The sequence below is a fragment of the Tiliqua scincoides genome, chromosome 12 (assembly GCF_035046505.1).
Source record: "Tiliqua scincoides isolate rTilSci1 chromosome 12, rTilSci1.hap2, whole genome shotgun sequence".
Lineage (NCBI taxonomy): Eukaryota > Metazoa > Chordata > Lepidosauria > Squamata > Scincidae > Tiliqua > Tiliqua scincoides.
In genome coordinates this window covers 3698132-3725923 of record NC_089832.1, presented here as the reverse complement: position 1 = coordinate 3725923, position 27792 = coordinate 3698132, and the positions used below count along the sequence as shown (strand labels likewise).

The 27792-nt window shown below is 45.3% G+C and overlaps 1 protein-coding gene and 1 pseudogene across 1 annotated transcript in view; both read right to left on the bottom strand.

The window, feature by feature from the left end:
• LOC136663055 (transmembrane 9 superfamily member 2-like) overlaps positions 1-1099 on the bottom strand; it is a 35545-nt gene extending 34446 nt beyond the window's left edge. The window contains exon 1 of the mRNA XM_066639969.1: positions 935-1099. Within this exon, the coding sequence (XP_066496066.1) occupies positions 935-1063 (129 nt within the window). The 5' untranslated portion in view covers positions 1064-1099. The remainder of the gene's footprint in view (positions 1-934) is intronic.
• Positions 1100-2636: 1537 nt separating this feature from the next.
• Positions 2637-25361, bottom strand: LOC136663056 (transmembrane 9 superfamily member 2-like; annotated as a pseudogene).
• Between the last annotated feature and the right edge of the window lie 2431 nt (positions 25362-27792).

Below are 27792 nucleotides of genomic sequence, written 5' to 3'. Positions count from 1 at the left end.
TTGGAAAAGGATGTTTCTACACTCTTAAAGGGACATTTGGATGGTTATAAGGTCCCCACTTGGAAAGAGGGGTCCTACCCTCTGAAAGGGAGATGGGGGGCATTGCATGAGGTGTCCCCACCCTCCCTTAAGAAAGGAGTCCTGCACTCTTGGGGGAGGATTTAGGGGGGTTGTATAAGGTGCCCCCACTGCCCCCTCAGAAATGGGGGTCCTATGCTCCTAAGGGGAGATTTGGAGGGTTGTATGAGGTGTCCTCACTGCCCCCTCAGAAAGGGGGTCCTGAACTCTTAAGGGAGAAGATTTTAGAGGTGCTGCAAGAGGGGCCCCCAAAAGAGGTCCCACCTTCTTAAAGAGAGATTTAGGGGGTCAGAAAGGGGGGTCCTACTGTCTTAAGGGGAGATTGGGGTTGTATGAGGGGCCCCCTGCCTCCTCAGAAAGGATGGTCCTATCCTCTGAAAGGGGGGTTTGAGGGGTTTCATGGGGTGCCCCACTACCCCTTCAGAAGTGGGTCCTGCAGTCTGAAAGGGAGATTGGGGGGCTGCATGAAGTTTCCCCACCCCCTTTAGAATGGAGTCCTACCCAACTAAGGGGGTTTCATAAAGTGCCCCCAGCCACTTCCCTCAGGAAGGGGGCCCTGCAGTCTGGGGGGGGTGAGATTTAGGGGGATTGCATGAGGTGCTCCCACCCCCCTCAGAAATAGGGGTCCCAGCCCCCTTAGGGGAGATGGGGGTTGTATGAGGGGTCTCCCTGCCTCCCCCACAGGAAGGGGGCCATGCACTCCTGTGGGGAGATTCAGGGGGCTGCATGAGGTGCCCCCACCCCCTCAGAAAGCGGGGCCCCACCCCCCTAAGGGGAGATGGGGGTTCATGAGGTGTCCCCGCCCCACAGGAGGGGTCCTGCACTGGGGGCGCCCCTCTCCCAGCCCCTCACCCACCTTGCATCCGGGCTTCTCCCCCTCGCAGAAGCTGACGGGCGCCAGGCCGGGCAGGTAGAAAGCGCCTGCCAGGGCCGCCGAGCCGCCCAGCACCAGCAGCAGCAGCAGCACCCCCCGCGGCCTCCCCATCGCGCCGCGCTTCCTCCTCCTTCCTCCTCCGCCCGCGGCGCGCAGCCGCAGAGCTTCCGCCAGGCCTGACGTCACAATCGCCGGGCCCACGTGACCCCCGCGAAGCCCCCGGCGCCATCCTTGGTGAGGGCAGCTGCCCTCCCTCCAGCCCCTCCTCCCTCCTGCAGGCTGCTCATGGGCATCATTATTATTACACACACACACACACAAAACATACACGCACTATACACACACACACACAATACATAGTGTATGCACACACATATATACACAAAAATATACAAATATATAGTGTATACACACACACACAAATATACACACACACAATATAGTGTATACACACACATACACACAAAAAATATACACTATACACACACACACACACTATATGAGGTGTGTACACACATACACAATATACACACACTATACGCACACAAATATAGTGTATACATACACACACAAAATATACACACTCAATCTATATAGTGTATACACATATATACACAAAAATATACACTGTATACACACAAATATATATAGTGTATACACACAAAAATATACACAAAATATATAGTGTACACACAAACAATATATAGTGTACACACACACAAAATATGTACACACATATACACTCTATATATACACACACAATATGTATATATTACATATATTTTATATATTGTGTAATACATATATAAGTAATTATAATATATTTATAATTTTTATTTTTATAGTTTTCATAAAACTGCATTCAGGGAACTTACTTCCAAATATTTATAGGTAATTATGTATATAGGATCACAACAGCAGTACAACTGTCAAAAGAATTGTCAACGCTGTGAGCAAAGATCGGCATAATACTTCAGAAATTAAGCTCATTTCTGCCCAGCCCACAGGTGTACACATTTGGTCCCTGTTGCATATATGCAACATCGGGCAGAAATGGCTTAACAGGAAAGGTGGGATAAGGTGTCTACATTCTTACATAAGAAACTGTGCTGAAAATCTCAGATTTCCCCCTCCTATATTTTTGTTTCCCCCCCCTAATTTTGGACCCTTCAATTACTTCAGAGGATCCTATGATGCCTCAGCATCCCAAAAGGGCTGCTGAGTCATCCAGATGAAGTAGCCATCATTCCTTTACTGTTTATTGTTTGAGCATCTCCTTGTTACCCAGCTGACTGAAGAACAGAGGATCAGACTTTGAGTCACTTCATTGGGCTATGAAGGTTCATTAAGCTAAGAAGAACCCAGGTGACGGTCTGCCCCCCAGTACTCAGTATCACAGGGGAAAGCTAGTTGACATTCACAGGTTATAAGAAGCAAGATCACACGCCCCACTTTATGCATTTGTTCAGGTCCACCACTGGAAGCATCTGATGCTTTCATGGAAGTTCATCTGCTCATTTGCTGCAATCACAAATGTACGGATCAAGGTCCTGGAACAGCAGGAGTGAGCAGTATAGGGAAAGCACCGAGACAAGTCAAAGCATTTTGACATCCTTGTCAACTGAAAGTCAGATTCTTTTCACACCTCAGTGGGTAAAAGTGAACAAGAAGACCAGGCCACAAATTATAACAAATATATAAAGTGCTTTATTGATTTGTGGGAGACAGCAAGGCACATGTGATTGCAGAGCAAATAAAGACACTAAATAAAAATGAAATTGACAAAGCAACCAATACAAAATCATCAGGAGCTTAAGAATGTAACAGCCCCACTGGATCAGGCCATAGGCCCATCTAGTCCAGCTTCCTATATCTCAAAGCGGCCCACCAAATGCCCCAGGGAGCACACAAGACAACAAGAGACCTCATTCTGGTGCCCTCCCTTGCATCTGACATAGCCCATTTCTAAAATAAGGAGGTTGCACATACACATCATGCTTGTAACAGAGTAATCAAAGCAAAACCTTTGTGGGGCTTCCAATATAACAGTTCATCACTTTGTGCATGTCTGCTCCAAATCATTATCCATATACAGCATAGGAAAAAATTAAATATACCAAGATACTTTTTGCTAGCAGTGCTATTCCTCCCCCCCCCCCACCACCATCACCACATGAGCACGTTCTCTCATTTGTCTCTTGTGCCCTATCATTCTTTTCAGGGTTCCACCTGGACTTCCAAGTTTTGTTTTGACATGCTGACATCAGCTGTGTTAAGGTCTTCTGCCCCTTGCTTCTGGTGTGTTAACACAGGATCAGATAAGTGCGGGAGACACAAGACAGGAGTAGAGTCCACTTTCATGATGCTATAAACCTTACAGACAAACCAGAAACAGGCGAAGAATCCAATGGTTCCTACAACAAACAAGAACATCTGAAGTTCAGAAGGTGGCACTATCATACATTTCAACCTGGCGTCTTTACAGGAGGAGGTGGTACAAGGGCACTGCCCTTTCCACTGGCATGGCTTACACTTCAGTTTGCTACTGTACACTTGATTCCTGGCAGGTTAATTCAAGAACTGACATTTTCTGCAACAAATGAATCCCCAATAAAAGAAGACTCATAACCTCTATTTAATGATCTGGAAAATAAAAAACTGCTGCAATTAATGGACAAGGAAAGTGTGTCTTAACGACCTCTGTGGTTCATAATTTCTAACCCTGCATTCTGCCCTGCTGAGAGGTAACTGGGGACACAGCAGAAGAAAAGTAGTGCACAATGATCAAGGCCCAGGTTCAATCCCCAACACTTACAATTCAAATAATCTCAAGCAGCAGGGGAAAAGAGGTCTTGGCCAGTCAGACTAGAAAAAGTGGCTTTTAATCTTCTTGAGGTCACACATTTCCTCCGCCCCTTAGCTCCCTTCGCTCACACTACACTGGGGGAATTTATCAAAACTACAGTCCTGTGGCTCACTGGAACACAAGGCTGCTGCTCTACTGTAGTTTACAAATTACAATGAAATCCGAATATGAAACCAGGGTTGAATCTCAGACCCACATCCTGCTTTAACCCTGGTTTGTAAGCCATAGCCACTCCAGGTTCCTATCAGACACAGAACTATGAGAGCACATACCAAGATGCCCCATATTGCAGTTCAGAAGACAAGGAAACAGAGCAAGCGCACAGGCTTGGGTGAAGCAGAAGTTACATTCCTGACTGAAAGAATCAGCCTGGGAACAGGCATTTGCTCCCAGGGTTATATTACAACACCAGAAGCCACCTTCAACTATTGATTCATCTAGCTCAGAACTGACAAGTACCTGGGAACTGAACTCACCTGTGAAAAGGAAGAAAATCAAGACCATGATTATGGTGTGGCCAAAATATAAAATGGTGCTGGCGGTTCCTGTGAACTGAAGCTTGGATAAGAAATAATGAACTGCGTAGATGAAGAAGTAAACAGCTGTAAAGCTGCTGGTCAAGAACGATCTCCACCACCAGTGATAGTCCTGGAAGCAAATCAACAACCACTGTTTTTACCTCTCAAACAAACAAAAGGAACAAGACCAAACAAGCCTCTTCTTAACTACGAACAACTGCATTGCAGGTTTATTTGAAGGCCTAATTTAAACTGCAGTGCTGTGCACCTGTAGTCTGAACTTCTCTTTAGTAGTTGTAAAATAGTTTGAGGTTACCATTTCCTGCTGCAGGGAGGGGCCTTATTTCAGCAGGTTTCAGGCAAACTTCCTTCAATAGAACAGATCCCTCACAAGTCACACAGCCCCTTGTGCGCACTGAACACAAACGCCCAGTCAGTCTACTACAGATGTGAGAAAAGTGGGCTGGGAGCCAGCCAAGGATTCCACAGAGGAAACAGAACCAAGAAGCAGCAACATGGGTGGGAAAGCTCAAATTCTACAGGAAGAATGGCCAAACATTCTGCAAGCTATGCATTATGTAACCTGACATATTACAGTTTATTCTGCTAGTCTCTCTTAGATTGCAAGACACATCCACACACAATTCAGCCCCATATTGGAAGCTAAAATAGAAAGATGGCAAACACGACCAGGGGCAATTATGGGTTTTGCTACATTCCAGCTGGTACCCAGATGCAGTCGCATCTCAATGGTCCGCAAGTAAGGCCAATTTGGCGCTGAAACTGCACCAGTCTGTTACACTGGCAACAGCAAGTGGAAAAACCTCTGCCTCTTCCCCCTTCTGCCACCATACAGACGTGTTTTCCACACACCCTCATACACAGCTGGCCATAACCAAGCTGCTGATTGCTACAGAAAGAAATGTGTTGCCCCTCCAAGCATAGCACTGCCTGCTTTGCTGTACACAGAATGGGTTTCCGCACAGCTGGCAGCCACCACATCGCAGGTCCTTCCAGTGCAACTCGGTACCAGAGGACCAGCAAGTGGCAGATGTGGCTCAGCCCTCCTGAAGCCACCAGCTGGCAGCTGAACCCCGTCCATCAACATACCAGGCTTGACAATGAAAGGAAAACATCCATTTACCTCTGCACACAGATGAAAATAGCACAGCAGTATTGTTATTTCTGAACACGTGATCAAGAAAAGGATGAAGGTCAAGAACAGGAAGCCAAACATGGTGTATATTTGGTGGGACCTGGAATGGGGGAAATAAAACACTTAACCCACATTATTCCCCCCTCACCTTCCTCCCAAGACAAAAAAAAAAAAAAAACATAGCAGGTGTGGTCTGGTGGTTGAATGGAAGTCTGCCCAAAGAATGCTAAGCAGGAGTGGTCCTGCTTGAATTTTGGATGGGAGACTGAAAGCTGATAATGTTGTCGAGAGATACAGAGTCAGGAGGAGTTGCTATTTATAGCTTGGCCAACCTGAAACTGCTCCTGCTGGATACTCAGAAGGCAGGCCCAGATGTCAGATGTGACAACCACTTTGTAAAGGATTCCATCTTGAAGCTCTCCAAGCTCCCAGTAGAACAATTATTGCAAAAAATTAATTGTACTCTACTATGAAGCTTTGTAAGCTGCCTTGGGCATTTGCTTTGGCAAGGGAAAGGTCGGAAAAAAACAACTTGATCCTCTCCGTAATTTTCAGCAGCGTCTAACAGGAAGGAGGGATGGCCAGAACAATCAGTGGTGAAGAACTGCAGCAGGATAGACACCACTGTGGTTTGCTAGAGCTTTTGGCCATGACATGGGGGGACAGATGCATAGTCTGTTGGTACAGGATGGTCTCAAGCACCTCAGATGCACCAATGGCACAAACACTCACCAAATGCTGTTCAGAATGAAAAAAAGCTGGACGAAGATGCAGCCAAAGGGCAAGATGCCCCCCAATATGATACCAAGCAGAGGTCTCTTGAAGAAGGACAGCTCAGGGATTGGATGAGAAATCTGGTTTGTGTGCACCGGGTGCTCAATGGGCTATGAAGAGAAAGCAACACCATTAAGATGAGAAATACCCAAAGCAATCAACAAAGCAGCATGGAAAGAACTGGGGCAGGGGAGGGAGCTGCAAAATGTTTCAATGTATATTATTTCAATGCAGGAACAACATTCTATAATCATTCTTTGCTTCTGCCAGCTCCCTAGCCCAACTGGATTTGGAGGTTGGACTAAAGTTTCCCTGAACTCAAAACATTGGGATCCAGAACAGCAACGGAGGCACAAGGCCACAGTTTGCGAGTCAGGTGAAGACGGAGGAGTCCTGCATTCTTTTCAACATTTCTACTACCACCCAGCCCCAGAGGTCAAGATTCAGGTTCATAAAGTTCAGAGTTTATGGTGAATTGAGAACCTAACCCAATTTTTCCCATAGATTCAATGATTCAGTATCTGCTAATTTGGTACCGACTAGGTTTTCCAGGAACCTAACCCTAGCAGATAACAAGAACTGATTCTGTATACTTTTAAAGCCTGGGATTGGCACTTTTCTTTCAAATTTGAGATTCCTGTATGCCAGTGGTTCTCAAACTCTCTGGGAAAGTTTGAGAGCCACTAAGTTTTTGCGTGGGCGGGAGGGGGGAGGCAGCAGGGGAAGGCAGCAGCACGATCCCCAGGATTGCGCCACTCAGGGGGGCTGAGCGATCGCTCCGCATCTACTTTCACTGCTGCGGAGAGCCCTGCTGCAGGTCGTGCCGGGCTCCCCGCACCCCCGGGAGGCTGCAGGGGCTTGGGTATGTGTACCCAAGCCCCTGCAGCCCCCCTGAGCAGCACAATCCTGGGGATCGTGCCGCTGCCTCCTCCCTGCCTCCAGGCTGCCCCTGCCCCTTAAGGGGGCAGGGGCCAGGGCTCGCAGGCTGGGGCATCACGACACCCCAGTTTGAAAAGCCCTATTGTATGCCCTTGTCTTCCTTGCCTCCCATAAATTTAGGGTGCACCTGCATTTCTAGCTTACCTTCTTGAATCCAAAGTATGCACCAAGGAAGGTTAATGGGACAGATATTCCAAACCACATGGCCAGGATGGTAACCAGCGTTCCAGAGGGAATGGTGGCTGATGATCCATTCATCCACCAGATAAGGTTCATAATGAGGAAGTCAGCAAAGACGATTCTGGGAGGACAAAAGAAAACAACCCTAAGAATAGTCCAGGTCAGGTATGGGGTCACCACTTGGCTTTTGCATGGGGATTTTGTCAGAACCCAGAGGGAGAAGTATTAAGACATAAGAGCACTATTAATCTTCTCTACTGGGTTAACATTCAGATGCTTCTCTCTCTCTCTCCTTTCTGTGTTTCTCCAACATGCCTATTGCTCACAGAACTGTTCCAACCAACATGCTCATGCTTCTTTTCTGCATGGAAGTCGTGCAAGAATCAACATGCTGCCAGCAAACTATAGCTATAACAAATGCAAGGATATGCATCTCATTACAGAAATCATTTACAGCCTGCTGTTGCAAAAATATCATCCACATGCCAAAACAGGGTACCCTAAAAAGTTCCGCTAAGTTCTACGATTCTTCTAAGGAAAGAATCTTACTCTGCTTTGATGTTCACAATGTCCCAGATTCATGAAGACTGCATTTCACCTCCACAAACAGCTCTCGCAGATCAGTTTAACTGCAGCTAAGTGCCCATGTACAACCAACTATGAAGGATTTTGCACATTATGAGACAAGCTGTAGGATAGGACAGAAACGGTTGTGCTTGTTATCGGAATCTCTAAGAGTGGCTTCAATGCTGGATTATTCTACAGCATATGCCCTTGGATTTCTCCCTCTTCACCTCAGTATTAAAGCAGTGCAGATACATCAGAACGACTCAGATGTCACTTAACTGGGAAAGGCACAAATGCCACTGAACATCATGCACAATCCTGTAAACTTATAATAGTCATGTACACAGGCACATTTTGAAAGAAACATTTTAAAGCCCTGTTCCAGACAGCAAAGCAAATCTCTTCTTGCTCTGGCAAAGGGAGTGGGGGGGGAGAGTTGGGGGGGGGGAAGCCTGCCTGTCTACAAATTCTCAAAATCAATCCAGAGAACATAATTGCCTCAGGCTGTTTATGGCATTATGCAAATTTGCTGAACTAGCATAGCATAATCAAGACATCTGTTCTTATTTTGGGCTCTCCCCTCCACCCCTCCTCACTCCCGCCAATCATCACCTCCTTCTATGAAATGAAATTTAAAGCTAGCAGCATGATATTTTGCCATTCAGCCTTCTACAATGGTAGTACAGCAATACGTTGCACTTGGTTAGGGACCAGAGCATGGCTGTAAGTCACAAATGGACAAATGTCATAGCGGAGCCTGATTTAGCTTGCAAATTTATTTTGGACGGTGAAAAACGCAACTATGCAACAGATGTGAATATGTGCAAAGCCTAAACAGAAATAAAAAAACATACATAACATTGATGAACGTCATGGGATGAAATAGGACAAAAGAGAAAAGCATGTGGACAAAATTTGAAATATGGTTATAATTGAAAAATGGCTGAAAGAGCAAAATGATGGAAGTCAACGGTATGGCTGTATGTAGACCAGGAAGAGGAAGCCAGAGGCACAACTTGGGTGGAGAATGAGGGGCACTACACTAAGAGGGCATGCACGTCTGCCCCTAGGCTCCACTCTAGTTGCGGAAAAAGCTACAGCGGCTTCATGTCCCCCATTCCTTATCCTATGGAGCCTCCCCTCCACAGGAGAAGGAATGTGGCCACAAAGCAGCTGCATCAAGTGCCCCTCCTCCAAGCTGAACCCGGAACCGACTGCTTTGCACCCCAAGGGGAGCCTTCATAGGAGAAGGAACATGGCCACGAAGCCCCTGCAGCAAGCACCCTCCTCTGGGGAGAAGCCAGAAGTGACATCACATGACATCACTTCCTGGGTGCTGGGGCCATATATTTAGCTTCTGGAGGAAGCACATTCCTGCCTGCAACCTGCATCATATGTACAAAAGATGGAAGCAATTTCCCTTTCCACTACAACTTGTCCGGAGAATAAAGTAGGCTCCCTTCACAGCTGAACTGAAAAAGTCATACGAGGCACAGAACAGGAAGTTCTCCTGCACAGTCATCCAAGACCAACAGCAGCCATGCAAACAGCATAGCATGGTGATGTTCTTATGCCTCTCCTGTCCAATTTCTCCTGGCATAAGGCAGGCTAAGTACCCACCCTCCTGTGCCCTATGTAATCAGATTTCTCAAAGACCAGACTGTGAATTGGGGAGGCTCCTTAATTTTAAAAAATAAATGAACAGAAAGAGAAACAGTAAATGGAGTTATATACAACTTGGCAACCCAGCTGACAAATGCAAGTGCATAGACAGTAACAAGACTTGAGCGTGCACAACTGGACAAGGTTACCTGACAGTTAACTATGGCACACTTCCTGGTTTTCAAGATCACAAAGCAAAAAATACTGCCCTTTGTCAGTGGTGAAGAGCAAACACATACTAACCCAGGGCACAGCACAGCCGTCAGCAATACATTCGTCTTCCACTTTTCACCCCCAAATGCTGAAAAATAAGGAAAAACAAGTCTTAATAAACCTAGCATATTTATTCATAATGATGGAAGACAGTGTTGATCATTTCAATGATTGAACCATCATGAACCACTCTGAATTTGCCTTGCTTATTGAGTCTGAATTGAGCTTCCATGTAACCCAAAAGGATGCTGCGCAATACATTTGTAAGAGTACAATACCTACTCTTGTACATCCAAGCAGATACGTAGCCTGCAGGAGCCCCCAGCAGGACCCAGACCACAACCACACAAATCATCAAAGCCCCTCTGTTGGCTGGAGAGAGGAATCCAAGGCAGGCAAACACTGCAAGAAAGAACATTCACCAACAGGATGTCATGCCAGCTCCAACACATGTTCCTTTCTCCCACAACCTCAGAACAGCCATTTGCAAATGCATGGATCTGCCTTATGCTCAGTCAGCCCATGGATCCATCCCAGCTCAGTATAGGGTGTGCACCACATTAAACACACACACTTTTAGTCCCACCGGTGCTACTTACACAGGGTAATGAACATCATTATGAAAATCTGTGTCCCTTGGCCCAGAAACACAGACAGCAACATGCCCTTCTTGGGAGGCCTGAACACATCCCCATGGACCAGCATCCATCCACATTTCTTCTGCGTGTCCTCCTGCAACCATAGCTATATTAGACACAGTACCTCATGCAACAATGAATTAGTAAAAACCAGATGTGAAATTCGTTTTCCTATCCTGATTATCTTTCAGTGTTTGTTTCTGAAGGGGACTAATTACATTAGGTTCATTATTCATTGACTTTACATCTTCCTCATGGACTGCTGGTTGGGGGTGGAGGATGCAGATTTATTAAGAAATGCTTATCTTGAGCAGGAGAAACAAACATTAACATAATAGGAGTACTGCAAAGTTAATTGATGAACAAAAGATTGTGTTTAATTTACACATATTTATCTGCCTTTGTTTCCCAGTACCATACAAACCAGTTTCGAATGCGGCATTAGCGGAAACAAAATATCCCATATCACAAACCAAGGCCCAGATTCCATCCTATAGGACAGAGTACAGCAAAAAGAAAGAAGGCACCAAACTAGAGCCACAGTAGTTAATCAATTTCACAGATGAGAATCACTGATTACAAAAATCCATACAGTGAAGTCTTATGCATGTTTACTCAGAAGTAAGTCCCACTGTACTCATTGGGGCTTAATCCTAGGTGAGTGTGCAGACAATTATAAGCTGATATAAAAGAGCACAATTGGTCAGCACATTTCTTTCTGTGAAAAGTCAATTCCATTTCCCCGCTCAAAGAGGACTAGAGCAGCAAAATCATTTTCCTTAAGAACTTGGCAGTTAAGTTCTTGTCATACCAACCAACATCTCTGCCTAGAAAGCTTGATTACTGCCAGGGAGGGGGGATGAGAAATTAAATCAAAAGTCACATAACCTCTTCACTTGTTTCATATTAAGTAAGGCATTCCTCACCAGGAGGAAGCAGGAGTTTTGTAAGCCTCCAGAGTACAGCTGATAAAGTTTGCATTTTGCAGACTTTTGTTTCATTAGTTAAGTCAATATAGTCTATTTGTTTAAAGTTCTAAACGCTCTTCACTAAGGCAGCCACAGGAGCTGTTTGCAAAATGGAGTTCAGCTGCAGTTTTCTAGGCAGTAACCAGACAAGGAGAAAAGGGAACTTCCACAAAGTAATTGTCTGTCCTTTCCGTAAATGGCTCTCCAAACAAAAGGCAGGCCTCCCAAGAAGACACAAGTGGTTGCTGCAGAAGGTGGCAGCACACACATCTGCTTCCTCTCAGACCAGCAGCATCTCAGCAGATGCTGAAGACGAAAGTTGGAAAGCAAAGCTCCCATCTTTGCCCTCCAGTTTTGCAAAAGACACAGATTGCCCTTTGGTGGCTACAGTCTAGCATTCACAGGCTTACTCAAAATTCCTCCCTCTCAGGTCTCACAGCATCCCATGAATTTGTATGGCTTTGATCCCTTAAAGGAGCACCGTCTTACGTACCAAGGAGTCAGTCTGGTTGTATCTTGTAATGTCTTTATGCAGAGTTCTTAAGAGGATCATGGCCACCATGCCAGATAAGAAGAGAACTATTGCAAGTGAAAGTATTAAACTACAGAGAAGGAGAAATGAAGATTTTAAGACAAGCCATTTCTAATCCCAGCATCCCAATACAGTACAGCTTTTCAGGAAAGGTTACACAAACCATCATCTCCAAGACTTGGTGCTATCCAACATAACCACCAAAAACCACACAGTAGCTGTGTGTGCTCACACAGTAGTTTAGACTTCAAACCATGATTTTTGTTGCATGGTTATGAGGCTTCCTCTTCCCCAATCTACCCCAAGATCATCCAGCTGTAGCCTCCAAGGACAGAGCAGTATTCCAAATTCCAATTTTTCAGTTGGCTGGCAAATGGTAGCTTGCAAGCTAGCTTTGAACCACAATTTCAAGATGTTGATTGGGAGGCTTCTTAGATGGTGGTAGAGTGGAAGACATCATGGCAAAACCAGGATCTGACACTCCAAATCAACCATTTCATAAGCTATTAATCACACAGGGAGCTCCAAAGATGCAACTGGTTTCCAATTTGATATATATTATATATACACCCATGAATAAGTCCAAAAATTTACTCTGGAAACCTGGGTCAACATAGTCACAGGTCCCACATGAGTGCCTCCAGCCAGGGCAAAGAGACAAACAAGACAAGAATGCCACAGCAGCAGACACTGCCTTTTTCACAGCAGCAGTGTGCACCTAAACCCACCTGCCATGCGCCCTTCTCCCCCCGCACCACATTTCTTGAAATAGAAACAGAAAATCAAATATGAAGATTACTTCACAAGTGGAAGGGGCATTCTTTGCCCAAAATACAATACTCCTAGCAGCTCCCAAGAGAGCCTAGTGCCGAGAAGTCTTGCACCACAAATGAAGACATAGGAGCTCTGTCAGCCAAACGCAAGCAGTCATCTTTTAAAATCACAATACAAAATACAATGAGTGAGACAAAGTTATTCAAGTTTTGCTGCAAACCTTTTCTTTCCAAAGGCCTCTTACCTGAACCACTGAATGCTGGTGTGCGGCACGGATTCCAGGATGTAGTCCCACCTTGATGCCCACTTAGTGCCCTTGTCCTCCTGCATGGGGAAAAAAGGAGACTCTGAGCCATAGATGCCACTTCTCAGAAACCCCAACTTTCAGTCGTTTGTATAGTGCTTCCCAAGAGCTTCAAGTGCATTGCCCTGAAATCGTCCTTACCACCTTTTAAAGCAAGTAAAGGCATTATTCCCATATTGCAGATGGGAAGGCTGAGGAGGGAGTGGCTTGCCCAGAGTCAGTGACATCATGGCAGAGGTGATGCAGAAACTGGTGAACACCCAATCTGCAACTCGATCAGTATGCTTCATCTCCCCCCATAAAATTTTTGATTTTCGTGAGCTATGTTGGTCAGTCATGGCTGCAGGCTTCTGTGCCTGGCACACTACTTAAGTAGGTGCGTGCGTAATACAGTCTCTGAAGGCCATTCTTGATTCCACTTCGGCAGGCTCCGATACGTCAATAATTGGCACACCACTACATCAACTGGTCAAAAACTGCCAACTTATCACCTCTGTAGCTCTGGCAATATATTTCATGTTGTTGACCAATTAGCTGAGTTGTTTGTACTGTACACAGACAATTTTACATTCAGTTCTGTTTTAGAAAGAGAAAGGACCAAAATGTTCAAGCTGTTCCAAATAGCTGCTATAGATTTATATCTATTTTAATTTGATTAAGAAACAAATCAATGCTGATAAGCTTTAGTGTTCCATGATAAAAGCCAAAGAGAAGAACAATGAATTGTTCACACTTATGGTTAAGAAGTTAATAATTTGTTACCCTTATTCAAAAGTAAATTCTACTAACTTGATTTTGTATATCTGAAAAAGTGCCAAACTTGTTAGTGAGCAAAATATCTTTTCTGTTGTTCTACAAAGGTTATTGCTTTAAGAAGAACTGACTGTTGACAAATACTTAACCAGCATTTTCATTAACCCCAAAAGATGTGGATCAATTGAGAGGCAACTACCCAACCCTATTTCTGTTTTACAGGGAAGATGGAGATCATCTTTCAGAATTTTTGTTGATATAAATTTATTGACTAAACAGGGTTCCCTTGTCACATGCACCACACGCCAGAATGAGCACCAACAATTTCAGTGAGAACCCTGTTTATCACTTTGGTCACCAAGTGATAACACAACCGTGTTTGGTATAAATCAGGTACACAAAAACCATCTTTCATGACCCAAAAGCTATGTGAGGCTCCAATCCACACATGCACTCAGAGGTTACCCTGTTCTCTCCTATATTGGAGAACCAAGAGAAATTCCAAGCTCATAGGTGGCTGTAAGAGCACCTTTGAACACAAAGCGTGGTGTGCATATCACAGCTGTTAGTTCAGAGCAACTGTTGTACTTCTTTCCAATAGCAGATATTCCCCAAAGGTACAGTATATCTTGTGCTTTTTGAATTACACTAATGCCCCACACTGAAGTTCCACCAGGATTTTAAGCACCCCAAAATGTTGACAGGCAGTCCATTCGAGTGTTGTCAAGTTAAGAGGGCTGAATGGCTCCAGGGAACTGTAATAAGAGACAGGTGCCTGCACTGCAAGGTCACAGGTTCAAGTCAAATTTAATTTTGGAGAAAAAGGGAAAGTTTTTGGCCTACAATGGCCGTTTGGATACTTAGGCCAACAAAACCTAATGACCTCAGCTCGCTTCCTCTCCAAACAGGTGCCCTGCATCAAAAAAAAGCCCACATTAATTGACACACTTTGGGGCTAATCTCAACACAGTCATTGAGATTTGGGAGGAAAGCAAGCAACCAGATTCGCCACAGTTGCCCATGCTGTGTCATGTTGAATCAGCACTGATCTCCAAAGGCCGTCAATCAACCATCCAGTGCCAACACTAAACTCTCATTCAGAGATGGCCGAGTTTTTTTTTTTCAAACTAGGATCAGCAGCTAAATAAAATGTGCTTAATGCAAGCTCAGTTGCCAACATAGAAAGGTTGGTTCATTCTTCGTAATAAAAAAAAAGCCTTTCTTGCTCCCTAGAGACACCTCAAGGCTCTCCGGTGTTCTGATGATCATGACAGCTTGTGGTTTAAACTTTTCAGTGAAGACCTTCCTGTTCCAAAAGACTTTTAAATTATGTGGCTCCAAATGGTTTTATTTTCTGCTATTTTTCTAAGCTGCTGTCATTCACTTCTTAAATGGGTACCTATTTATATATGATGTAACAAACCTCCATTTTTTTATTTCTAGAAGGGAAATACAATGAAACTATCAAAAACCAATTCCTGCTAGTTATGCAGACTTGTTCGTGGCTGCAACCATTCACAGGAGAAACACCCCAAACCTGTGTCATGGGTTAACACTGCATCAAAACACAAGGCATAACCGAAACCAGATTTAAGAAACAAAAAAAACGTAATGTTTATTTTGGGAAGCAGGAACGGTTTGAATGGCTTACTGGAATTTCACTCAGACGCAGGCCACTCTGCACACGGTAGAAGTATCTATGCTACACATCCAGCAGCCCTCAAACCCTAGCATCTGAACATTTTAAGAAACTCACACGCATATACACCCCTCTTTAATACTTACTTCAAATTGCACAGAGTAAGTGTAGATCACATCCACCTTGCTGTTGAACTCAGCAGGGATCTCCATAGGCGGACCAGCACATTCTAACTTGTTTGCATCTGTATGTTTGTAACTGCAGAGATTTCATATACTATCATTACTACATATATTTATATAGCAAGTTCCAACAGAGAACTCTTATTAGTAGTATACATGATAAAGATAAAGATATGGTTCCCTCTCCCCATCCCCCATATTGCATACGGAGGAAGGTGCAAAGACCATTTTCAATTTTAAAACAAGAATTGCACAGTTTCATTGTCAAAATTGGTCTTGAGCCTGCAGACGTACAACAAGCAAACCACACTTCAGAGCTGCCAGTGCTTCCCTTCTGTTCAGGACCTTGCTCCATAAGCTCACTCTGATCTCAACTCTTCTCCAAACTATTTGTCATTATCGTTATTACAATTACAATAAGAAACTATTGTTTGCGAGCCCTGCCAGTAGCCCGGTGCAGAGCACGGAGAGCTTTCTAACCGGATTTCCAATGCAAACAGCCTTCCACCATGTGGTCAGGTTTTGCTGCCACCTGGCTTGAGGGCACTGAAACCGTCATAAACCAAGTTCAGGCTAAGCTCAATTACAAGAAAAAGGGCAGAGAGGCTAAGAGTCTTCCTTTTCATGCATCCTCTGCCACTGAAGTACAATCAGTATTTCTTACAAAGTGCTTCAGGGCCACCTAACGGAGGGAGAAATGATTGCTGTGGCAGTGGTGGTGGCAGCAAGTCATTCCCTGCCGATACACTCAGACTCTGTCCTAACCCAAACATCCCTCTTTTGTAACATGAGGATAACGTGGTTCAGTCTTTTCTGAACATGAAAGACATGTATCCTGCCAGTGAGCACAAACACACAAGAGCACAAGGAGTGGGCACAGTATTTGACCAGGGAAATATCCAGCATCTTGCCACATGAGTGCTCCCCCACAGATCACCAAAGAGGGATGAAGTGTCAGCTGTGGCTGTGGGTGGTCTGTTTTCTGGTACGGACGAGCCGAGGGCAGGCTACCTTTCTGGTAGTCCATGGGGGACTGCTCACTCAGGAGACACTTCCCCAAGGACCACCAGAGGGTGGAAAATGCCCATTGCCACAGCTGGCACTTCCAGCATTTCCAGAGGAAGGCCTCCTCCATGGACCACCAGAGAGAGCGGAGAACAGATTGCCCACAGTTGGCCACAAAATCGTCTCTATAAACAAAAAACTGAATACATCTCTAATAAACCTTCTCTAACTAGGTAACTGTATTTTTTGTGTGCAGGGTAGAGGGGTTGCATGTGTTCCACGACAATTCCAATTTTTGCCTCAGGCTCAGTCCACAGGCTCGTAAAGGCTGGGAACTACTGGGCTAGAAAATCTTCCCTGTATCTGCTGGTATGCTGATACATGCTCAAGTCTTGGCACTGCGGCCAGAGATTCCTCCTTAACAGGAGAACTGGCAAGGACTGAGCCTCAGACCCACTGCCAGTCAGATCTATTGCCTCTTTACCAACTTCTAGAGCACCAAACAGAGCTAAAGCAGAACACAGTTTCTGTTCGTTGTTGAGCAACAACATTACCTTTTGGGTTCCAACCTCATCGACACCAGTCGGGCTCCGGGCCAGCTCTCGTCTATTCCGCTGTGGAACTAGATTTTGATGTCAACGTGGTTGAAGAGGTAGAAAGTATTTTTCTTGTTGAAATCAGACTGAAATATATTAAGAGTAAAAAGTCTTAAAAGTTTTTTGCAACAGGTGTCTGCTACAGGCAATAGCCTGGACGCATCCAGGGGGACTTTTCAAATGTATTCTTTTCTTGAATAGCAGCCCCTGCCCAAGTTCTTTCACGTGCACCATGATTTCACACCTTCTGTTTCAGAAGTGGCACTCATGTGGCATGGTGAACTGCTGCCCAAAAACATTCACCCAAAGCTCTTCAGATCTTGGGTCCCAGACTAGAAACTCAGAAAATAAGATTATGCATGGGATGTAGAGAAAGTGGGGGGAAGAGAGGATTATACTGCTGCATAGGTAGTTCGATATTTAGAGCACTGAGTTGGACTACAGGGCTGGGGCTACCGTCCAACTCTTGTTATTTCAATGATGCCATATGACACTTGAGGGAGTCTTAAAAGTGGGTGAAAACAGCCTTGAAAGACACCTGCTTTTCTTGGACAGGAAACAAAACAGGAGGCACTTCTCATTTCATGACTTCAATGCATCTTCCACAGAACAAGTTATTCACAGTCCATGTATCTGGCCTCTCCCAAGATGACAAACAGCCCTCACTCTGGGTCACACAAACACTTCCTTTCCTCAGTACCAACAGACTGGCGACAATTCAAACAGCTGCTCCAAAGACAAGCAGCAATAAAACAGCAATAAAGCCAACTGCCCTGGTAAACTTGCAGCCAAGTCCTCTGGATCTTTAAAAACGATTTATATATATACCGCCTTTCTTGGTCGTCAGATTCTCCAGACTTTAATCCAAGGCGGTTTACATAGGCAGGCTGTTTAAATCCCCATAGGGATTTTTACAATTAAAGAGAGGTTCTACCTTTCAAGAACCACACAACATTTCAGATGGAACATTTGCGGTCTGTTATCACTTTCTGGCCTCCTCCCACACAGGCTGACAAGCAGCTCCTTCCAAACAGTAGGTGGAATAACTCGGCTCAGCTTGTCAGCTGCTTCAAGGTCTCGCCATTCATGGTGCCGGTAGCCTCAAACTGGCAACCTTCAGATGTTATCTTCAGGCAGATGGAGGCTCAACCCTCTAGACCAGACCTCCTGCCCAAAGTTGAGACTCCAAACCAGATATACAGGCAAACCATGATTGGTGCAGATCCCCTCTGCTTCATCCAAGGATCCCTGCTTGCTATCCCAGACAGTGCCCTCAGAGTGCGGAGCAATACCCCAGTCTGTGAATTACGGTTTGACATGGCATCCAAACCAATAGTATGCAAAAATTGTGCACTGCAAGCTAGCTTCAAACCAGGGTTTCCAGTCACTCACAAAGTGGAAATATGACATAACCACGGTTTAGCATTACATCTCAAACATCTTCTTGACGGTTCAAGATCCCGAAGATCTGAACCTAGAATCTTAACTGGCAAAAGGAGAGAGATGGGCAACTTACACTGATGACACAAGCATCCTTAACACGGCCATCCGAAGCAATAAAGCATCCCATGGGAAATCCTGGATTGCAGTACCTCTGGTTATCTTCAGTATCGTAACACCAAGTCACCGGCATATTGTCAATAATCCTGTAAAAGAAGACATTTAAACAGATAATCCTAGGGCTCTGCAGTTTTCAGCTTATTGGCAAGCATTCTTCAAAGGGTGTGAATGAAGACTGCACATTAATTAGCTGACAATTAGGAGACAACTTCTTTCTTGTTTCCTTCCTCTAGAATAAGGCTGCACAGTTCATGTTAATGCTTCTCTCCACAGATCCGCGATTCTAGAGAACACAGGTCACTCACCAGTGGTGCTGATAATTCAACTGCATTCCCTTCTTCAAGAAGTCCAGCTTAGTTTTGTCTTCTGGTTTCTTGGGGTCATAAGATTTCACACAGGCCTGCTGGCAAATCTCTGGTTTCTTAAATATAAACTGGTATACATACAGACTTGTAAAAATGTGCCATCTTGTTACACAGACTTCACATTCATTAAAAGAAAAATCATACTTGTGTCACGTGCCATTTAAAAAACCATATTATTTAAAAAATTCCTACTCTGCCTTTCTCTCTTTCTGGGACTCAAATACCAGCAAAATACTAGCAGGGAGGGAGACATCTGTCCAGTGTAAGGCAGGGAATTCTACAATTTGGGAGCATTGTAGATGCCCCTCTACACTTTAAAGTCTGCCAGTATCTAAAATCTGCTGGTTCCTAAAACCTGCCATTAAACAGTTGAATTTAATAAACTTGTCGGTTCCATGAAAATTCACTAAGGACTCAATCCTTTCCCACTTTCTTGTCCTGATTCAGCTGTGTCAAGTAGGGGTGCCCTTCAGCCTGTGGTGGGGGAACATTCATGAAGACCTTCTCAAGGCAAGGGAATGTTTGTTACCCTACCTTGGGGCTGCACTGTGGCTGCATCAGTGCTGGAAAATTGGATAGGATTTGGCCTTTAGACAAGTAAACAGAGAACCACATTCACTGTTCTACACCAATATAAGAAAATAAGAAGCATCTTGGCAGTCAGCACAGTCTAGCCCAGTATTGTGTTTCCAAGCATCTAAGCAGGTACCCTTGGAAAACTCACAGTTCTTCAATGATGATAATAGATCTCTTTGCTCCTGGCACTTCTCCTGAATTCCTCATTCCAACCACACATTAACTGTATTTTTCACCATCACAGAAAACAAAACTGCTGCCTATTATCTCTAAATACCATTTAGAGGACAGAGCTATTTACTGGACAGAGCAAGGCTACCACTGCTGCACTGTCAGTTACACAGGACCCGACCAGCATTCCAACAGGCCTGCTTGCAAAAGGACACAGTCTCTAAACAAAGTTTAGTGCTCGATTTCACTGAACTAGCCTCCACATGAACAAGCTCCAGTGCACATTTCACATTTGTTAAGAGGCTTTGCAGAGTGGCGACAGAGCAGGTAACTAACCACATCCACTAGTAAGGTTTCATCACACAAAACCAGAGTTGCCCAAACAGGGCTGAAAGAAGACAGTAACCTTGTAAGGCGACGAGGCTATTCTCTCTCCAAACAAGACTTGCCCAAAGTTTTCGGAGGGTCTTTTTTCCGTTGCATCTTGACAAAAGTCAAATCTATCAACAAAGCAACAAAATAAGTTGGATTTTTTCCCCTCTGCTTTAACAACAAGAGTGTCACTTATAGTCAGCTCCTAAATATTCTCAGATGCTGAATTATGTGACTGATGCTGGGCTGGCACAAATGTAACCGAAACCATGATTTGTGCAGTTTCCCTCTTCTCCTGCCCTCCGGGAGAATCCCCAAAATGCCGCCTTCAAACCATGGTTTCAGATGCTGGTTGGGGGGGAACACTCGCAAACCACCATTTGTTTGCTTCAGCATCACAGCAAACCATGTTTCAGGGTTGTGCTTGAGTTAACCAAAGCCAGTTCTGCTCCTTGTCTTTTCAATGCATACAACATAAGTCCCATGTCTCAGTCAGCAGCTTTCAGGCAGCACAAACTGAAAGTCTCTTTGGTTAAAAGAATAAATGCTTGCTCTCGCTCTCTCTCACACACTCACTCACACACACACACACACACACACACACACACACACACACACACACACACACACGCATGGTAACCATTTGCTTAAGGGCATTGGGATATACTCACGCATCATACTCATAAGGCAAAACTGATTCAACTGAGTCCAATCTGTTCACAAACAGCTCGATAAGCGACTAAAAGAATGGAAACTTCTGTTAAGCAATTTAGACAGAATACAGTGCAAAAAGGGGTTCTGTACTTTTATTCATTCTCATAAACCATTCCCAAGCAATTCACTCACTAGCATTTGCATCTTATAGATCAGAGGTCTCCAAACCCCGGCCCGTGGGCCCGATGCGGCCCACAATGAGCTTCTATCCCACCCACAGCCAGCCTTTTGTCCCCTGAAGCCTCTAGACCACTCATAAGAACATAGGAACATAAGAACAGCCGCACTGGATCAGGCCTAAGGCCCATCTAGTCCAGCTTCCTGTATCTCACGGCGGCCCACCAAATGCCCCAGGGAGCACATCAGATAACAAGAGACCTCATCCTGGTGCCCTCCCTTGCATCTGGCATTCTGACATAACCCATTTCTAAAATCAGGAGGTTGCGCATACACATCATGGCTTGTAACCCATAATGGATTTTTCCTCCAGAAACTTGTCCAATCCCCTTTTAAAGGCATCTAGGCTAGACGCCAGCACCACATCCTGTGGCAAGGAGTTCCACAGACCGACCACACGCTGAGTAAAGAAATATTTTCTTTTGTCTGTCCTAACCCGCCCAACACTCAATTTTAGTGGATGTTCCCTGGTTCTGGTATTATGTGAGAGTGTAAAGAGCATCTCCCTATCCACTCTGTCCATCCCCTGCATAATTTTGTATGTCTCAATCATGTCCCCCCTCAGGCGTCTCTTTTCTAGGCTGAAGAGGCCCAAACGCCGTAGCCTTTCCTCATAAGGAAGGTGCCCCAGCCCCGTAATCATCTTAGTCGCTCTCTTTTGCACCTTTTCCATTTCCACTATGTCTTTTTTGAGATGCGGCGACCAGAACTGGACACAATACTCCAGGTGTGGCCTTACCTTAGATTTGTACAACGGCATTATAATACTAGCTGTTTTGTTCTCAATACCCTTCCTAATGATCCCAAGCATAGAATTGGCCTTCTTCACTGCCGCCGCACATTGGGTCGACACTTTCATCGACCTGTCCACCACCACCCCAAGATCTCTCTCCTGATCTGTCACAGACAGCTCAGAACCCATCAGCCTATATCTAAAGTTTTGATTTTTTGCCCCAATGTGCATGACTTTACATTTACTGACATTGAAGCGCATCTGCCATTTTGCTGCCCATTCTGCCAGTCTGGAGAGATCCTTCTGGAGCTCCTCACAATCACTTCTGGTCTTCACCCCTCGGAAAAGTTTGGTGTCGTCTGCAAACTTAGCCACTTCACTGCTCAACCCTGTCTCCAGGTCATTTATGAAGAGGTTGAAAAGCACCGGTCCCAGGCCAGATCCTTGGGGCACACCGCTTTTCACCTCTCTCCATTGTGAAAATTGCCCATTGACACCCACTCTCTGCTTCCTGGCCTCCAACCAGTTCTCAATCCACGAGAGGACCTGTCCTCTAATTCCCTGACTGTGGAGTTTTTTCAGTAGCCTTTGGTGAGGGACTGTGTCAAACGCCTTCTGAAAGTCCAGATATATAATGTCCAAGGGTTCTCCCAAATCCACATGCCTGTTGACCTTTTCAAAGAATTCTATAAGGTTCGTGAGGCAAGACCTACCCTTACAGAAGCCATGCTGACTCTCCCTCATCAAGGCCTGTTCATCTATGTGTTTTGAGATCCTATCTTTGATGAGGCATTCCACCATCTTACCCGGTATGGATGTTAGGCTGACCGGCCTATAGTTTCCCGGGTCCCCCCTTTTTCCCTTTTTAAAAATAGGCGTGACATTTACTATCCTCCAATCTTCTGGCACCGTGGCTGTTTTGAGGGACAAGTTGCATACCTTAGTCAAGAGATCTGCAACTTCATTCTTCAATTCCTTATTAACTCTTGGGTGGATGCCATCAGGGCCCGGTGACTTATTGATCTTTAATTTATCAATGAGGTCTGAAACATCTTCTCTTTTAACCTCTATCTGACTTAACTCCTCAGTCAGGAGGGGCCGTTCGGGCAGCGGTATCTGCCCGAGGTCTTCTGCCGTGAAGACAGATGCAAAGAACTCATTTAATTTCTCTGCCATCTCTAAGTCTCCTTTTATCTCCCCTTTCCCTCCCTCACCATCCAGAGGGCCAACCGCTTCTCTGGCGGGTTTCCTGCTTCTAACATATTTGAAGAAGCTTTTATTATTCCCCTTAATGTTGCTGGCCATGCGTTCCTCATAGTCTCGCTTGGCCTCCCCTATCACCTTCTTACATTTCTTTTGCCACAGTTTATGTTCCTTTTTATTCTCCTCATTAGGGCAAGACTTCCATTTACGGAAGGAAGCTTCCTTGCCCTTCACAGCCTCTCTAACTTGGCTGGTTAGGCATGTGGGCACTCTCCTGGATTTAGTGGAACCCTTCTTTCTTTGCAGTATACACCTCTGCTGGGCCTCTATTACTGTTGTTTTAAGCAGCCTCCATGCACTCTGGAGAGATTGGACTCTTTTTACCCTCCCTTTCAACCTCCTTCTAACCAGCTTCCTCATTTGGGGGAAGTCTGCCCGTCAAGGGTTTTTGTTAGAGATTTGCCTGGTATTCTTCCCCCAACGTGCATGTCAAAACGGATGGCAGCATGATCACTGTTCCCCAATGGCTCAGTAACGTTTACATGACACTCAACTGAACGTGTCCGGAGCTGTGCTCTGTTTGGGTCTAGAGGGTGTTCTTAGGGCCGGACAAGTTGAATGAATGAGCCCATTCATTGATTTATTCACTCATCTAAGTTCCATCTCTAATTTATTTATTTAAATTCTATATTTAAATTTTTTTTCCGGACCTCAACACCATGCGAGATATTTGATGTGGTCCTCTGCCCAAAAAGTCTGGAGACTCCTGTTATAGATAGATAGGAGCCCCAGGGGCAAACAGAAGGGTAGTGGCTGAACAGGAAAGTATTTTATTGACTTGCACAAGCTTCAGTTTCTGGCAGCCTCTTCAAGCAGAGCTCAGGAATACCCATTTGCAATTCGACTGCCAGTAATTGCAGAACACAGTGAGGTGGTCAAATGGGTGGAGGACAGCTTCTTCTTTCTCACACAACACAGGAAGTCTGGTTCCTCAAGTAGGTAGAGTGTGTGATTTGTGCATGGGGCTCATATTCTGATAGGAGAAAACCAGTCTGGTGCCTAGAAATAGGCATAAAAATGGGGCTTCCTGGAAGGGAACCAGGCATCTGTAGAGAGACAGAGAGAGAGAGAGTCTTCTCTTCCTTCATTCCATTTAACTCCTTGGAAGAGAAAATAAGATAGTTGGGGGGGAGGGGGGGGAATGAGGGGCTCCACCCAAGGAAGCCAGATAATGAGGTAATCTCTGCTTAAACCAAGCATGCATGGAAACCATTTTCCTGCTTAAGGTGGGAGGGAATTACCTCCATCTCCCCCTCAGACTGAGCTCAGACTCCAGAAAGGATGCTTTTCTTAAGAGAGGGATGATACAACACTCCTACCAACCTCAGGATAAGCAAATGGGGCTCTTAGTTAGGGAGATTAGAAGATCTACAGGAAGCAGCCCACTCTCTCCTCTAGCCCTCAGAAATGGGGTCTTGCACTCGTAAGAAGAGTCAAACTGGATCAGGCCAAAGGCCCATCTAGTCCAGCTTGCTGTATTTCACAGTGGTCCACCAGATGCCTTGGGGGGGGGGGCAAACAAGACAAGAGACATCCTGGTGCCCTCCCCTGCATCTGGCATTCTGAAACCAAGAGGTTCTGCTTCTAAAACCAGGCAGTTACACATACCCATCATGGTTTGCAACCTGTGATGGACCTGTCCTCTAGAAATCTGTCCAATCCCCTTTTAAAGGCAACTAGGTCTTCAGATGCTATCACCACATCATGCGGCAAGGGGTTCCACAGCTTAATTAAAGAAGTATTTTTTTAGGTCTGATCTAACTCACTCTTAAAGGTATTTTTTTTGGGGGGGGGGAATTTACACAAGGTGCCCCCCACTCTGTAGGGAAGTGATGGACTTTACACATCCATCCAATCCCCCTTTTAAAGGCTCCTAAGTCTTCAGATGCCATCACTACATCATGTGGCAAGGAGTCCCACAGATTAATTAAAGAAGCATTTTCTTTGGTCTGTTCTAACTCACTCTTAAAGGGCTTTTTTGGAGGGGCGAGTTTACACAAGGTGACCCCCACTCTGGAGGGAAGCGATGGGGGTCCCCTCCCCCCAGCACCCACCTTGCAGCCTGGTCTCTCCTCCTCGCAGAAGCTGACAGGGGCTTCGTTGGGAGCCAAGAGGCGCCGTAGGAAGGAGCCTCCGAGCAGCTGCGAGCCACCCAGCAGCAGGCACAGCCCCAGCAACTTCCCAGCCATAACTGCCTTGGTCGTCCTACATCCATCCGCAGAACCAGGAAAGCCCTGCCCTGCGCATGCGTACACTTCCCTTTAACTTCATCGCCGGGCAGAGGCGTAGGCGAGCGCCCGCCCACGTGACCTGCCCCAAGTGTGAGGCACTGGAAGCCATCTTGGGTGAGGGCAGCCGTAGGCGCCCTTCACTTTCTGTGCATGTGCGAAAAGCGGCTTGGCAAAGTTGGGGATAGTTTGCAAAATTTTGTAACGCGCTGTTGTACACAGTGCGAGCGCCTAAGCGTTCTATTGAGCTTCCAGTGGGGTTTATCCCCTGCAAAGCGTGGGTTTATTTTAATTTATTAATTACTTTTATAAATTAAATGATTAAATATTAATTGAATGAAATTAATTAATTAAATTTAAAAATTGAATAATTAATTAATTAATAGCCCTTAACGTTTGTATAGCGCTTGGTAATTGTAGTAAAATGTGTATCACCTTTTGACACTGTTCCAACAATCCTGTAGACCAGGGGTGTCCAAAGTTTTTGGCAGGAGGGCCACATCAGCTCTTTGACACTGTGTCAGGGGCCAGGGGGAAAAAGAATTAATTTACATGTAAAATTTGAATACATTTACATAAGTTTACATAAATGGATATATTAAAGATGAACTTGAATGAATGAATGAAGGTCTTGTGATAGCTATAAAAGGCCTTGTACAAAGCAAGGTTGGCCTTTCCTTTGCTGCCGCTGCTGCATCACAGACATGAAACAGCAAGCAGTGGAGGGAGCCCTCATCCCACAGCTCACGTGAGAGGTCAAACAGTTGCCCTCATGCTGAGAGCAGTTGCGTCGGGCCAGTGTGGGTTCCAACAAATCTCCGGAGGGTCAGAAGCTCATTGGAGACTGGGGGCTCTCTGAGGGCCGCATTGAAAGGCCTAGAGGGCCGCAAGTGGCCCCAGGGCCGGGGTTTGGGCACCCCTGCTGTAGACTTACTGTGTGTATGTGGTCACCTGCTAGTGCAGTGGGAGGCAAACGTTTGTTCCCTTTTCTTCAGGCTGCACTGCAGCTGCATCAGCACTCAAAAGTTGGTTAGAATTGGGCCCCCTACTCAGAATTACTGGCACAAGTGAGGTTCAAACCAGGGAAGTCCAGATTCACAGCTCAGTTACTTGGCCACTCTGAAAGAATGCATTTAAGCCATTTTTGCCTAAAGTTGCATATATGCAACAGGGATCAAATGTGTACATCTGTGGGCTGGGCAGTAGAGAGTTAGGTTCCAGTCCTACCCAATTTTCCAGCACTGATGCAGCCATAATGAAGCCTTGTGGTAAGGCTTCCTCCTTTACCTTGAGGAAGTCTCCATGACTGCCCAGCGCTGGAAAGCTGGATAGGATTGAGTCCTTAAATCTCATCTGCTCTCAAAATTTGCTTTATTATCCAAAAATTGCTTTTCAACAAAACTAGTTCTCAAGGTACTTTACATAGTCAAAGATATTAATATATGGATCCCTGTCCTCCCAAAGGGGCTCACAATTCTTTAGATTAAATAGAGAGAAAGAGAGAAAGACTATTGGAAATTATAAATACTTCTTTAAAAATAAATGTAATATAAATAAAAGAAATGTTAAGTATCTAGGGCAAGGGGAGAGTATTTTGAAAGACAGCAAAAGTGCTGCTCACTGATTGAAATAAGGCAAATACTGTACAACATACTTGCAGTTGCACTATGCTCAGTTGAACTTCCTCCTAATTATGCATGCCCACTCTGCCAAAGATCTCCAGCAGCTCATGGATTGTTTTAGCAAAGCCTGCCAAGATTTTGGACTGACAATCAGCCTGAAGAAAACACAGGTCATGGTTCAGGATGTGGACTCACCTCCCTGCATTACAATCTCTGCACATGAACTGGAGGTTGCCCATGACTTTGTGTATCTTGGCTCAACGATCTCCGACACTCTTTCTCTCGATACAGAGCTAAACAAACGCATCGGTAAAGCAGCTACCACGTTTTCCAGACTCACAAAGAGAGTCTGGTCCAACAAGAAGCTGACGGAACATACCAAGATCCAGGTCTACAGAGCTTGCGTCCTGAGTACACTTCTGTACTGCAGCGAGACATGGACTCTTCGCTCACAACAGGAGAGGAAACTGAACGCTTTCCACATGCGCTGCCTCCGACGCATTTTCGGCATCACCTGGCAGGACAAAGTTCCTAACAACACAGTCCTGGAACGTGCTGGAATCCCTAGCATGTATGCACTGCTGAAACAGAGATGCCTGCGTTGGCTCGGTCATGTCGTGAGAATGGATGATGGCCGGATCCCAAAGGATCTCCTCTATGGAGAACTCGTGCAAGGAAAGTGCCCTACAGGTAGACCACAGCTGCGCTACAAGGACATCTGCAAGACGGATCTGAAGGCCTTAGGAGTGGACCTCAACAAGTGGGAAACCCTGGCCTCTGAGCGGCCCGCTTG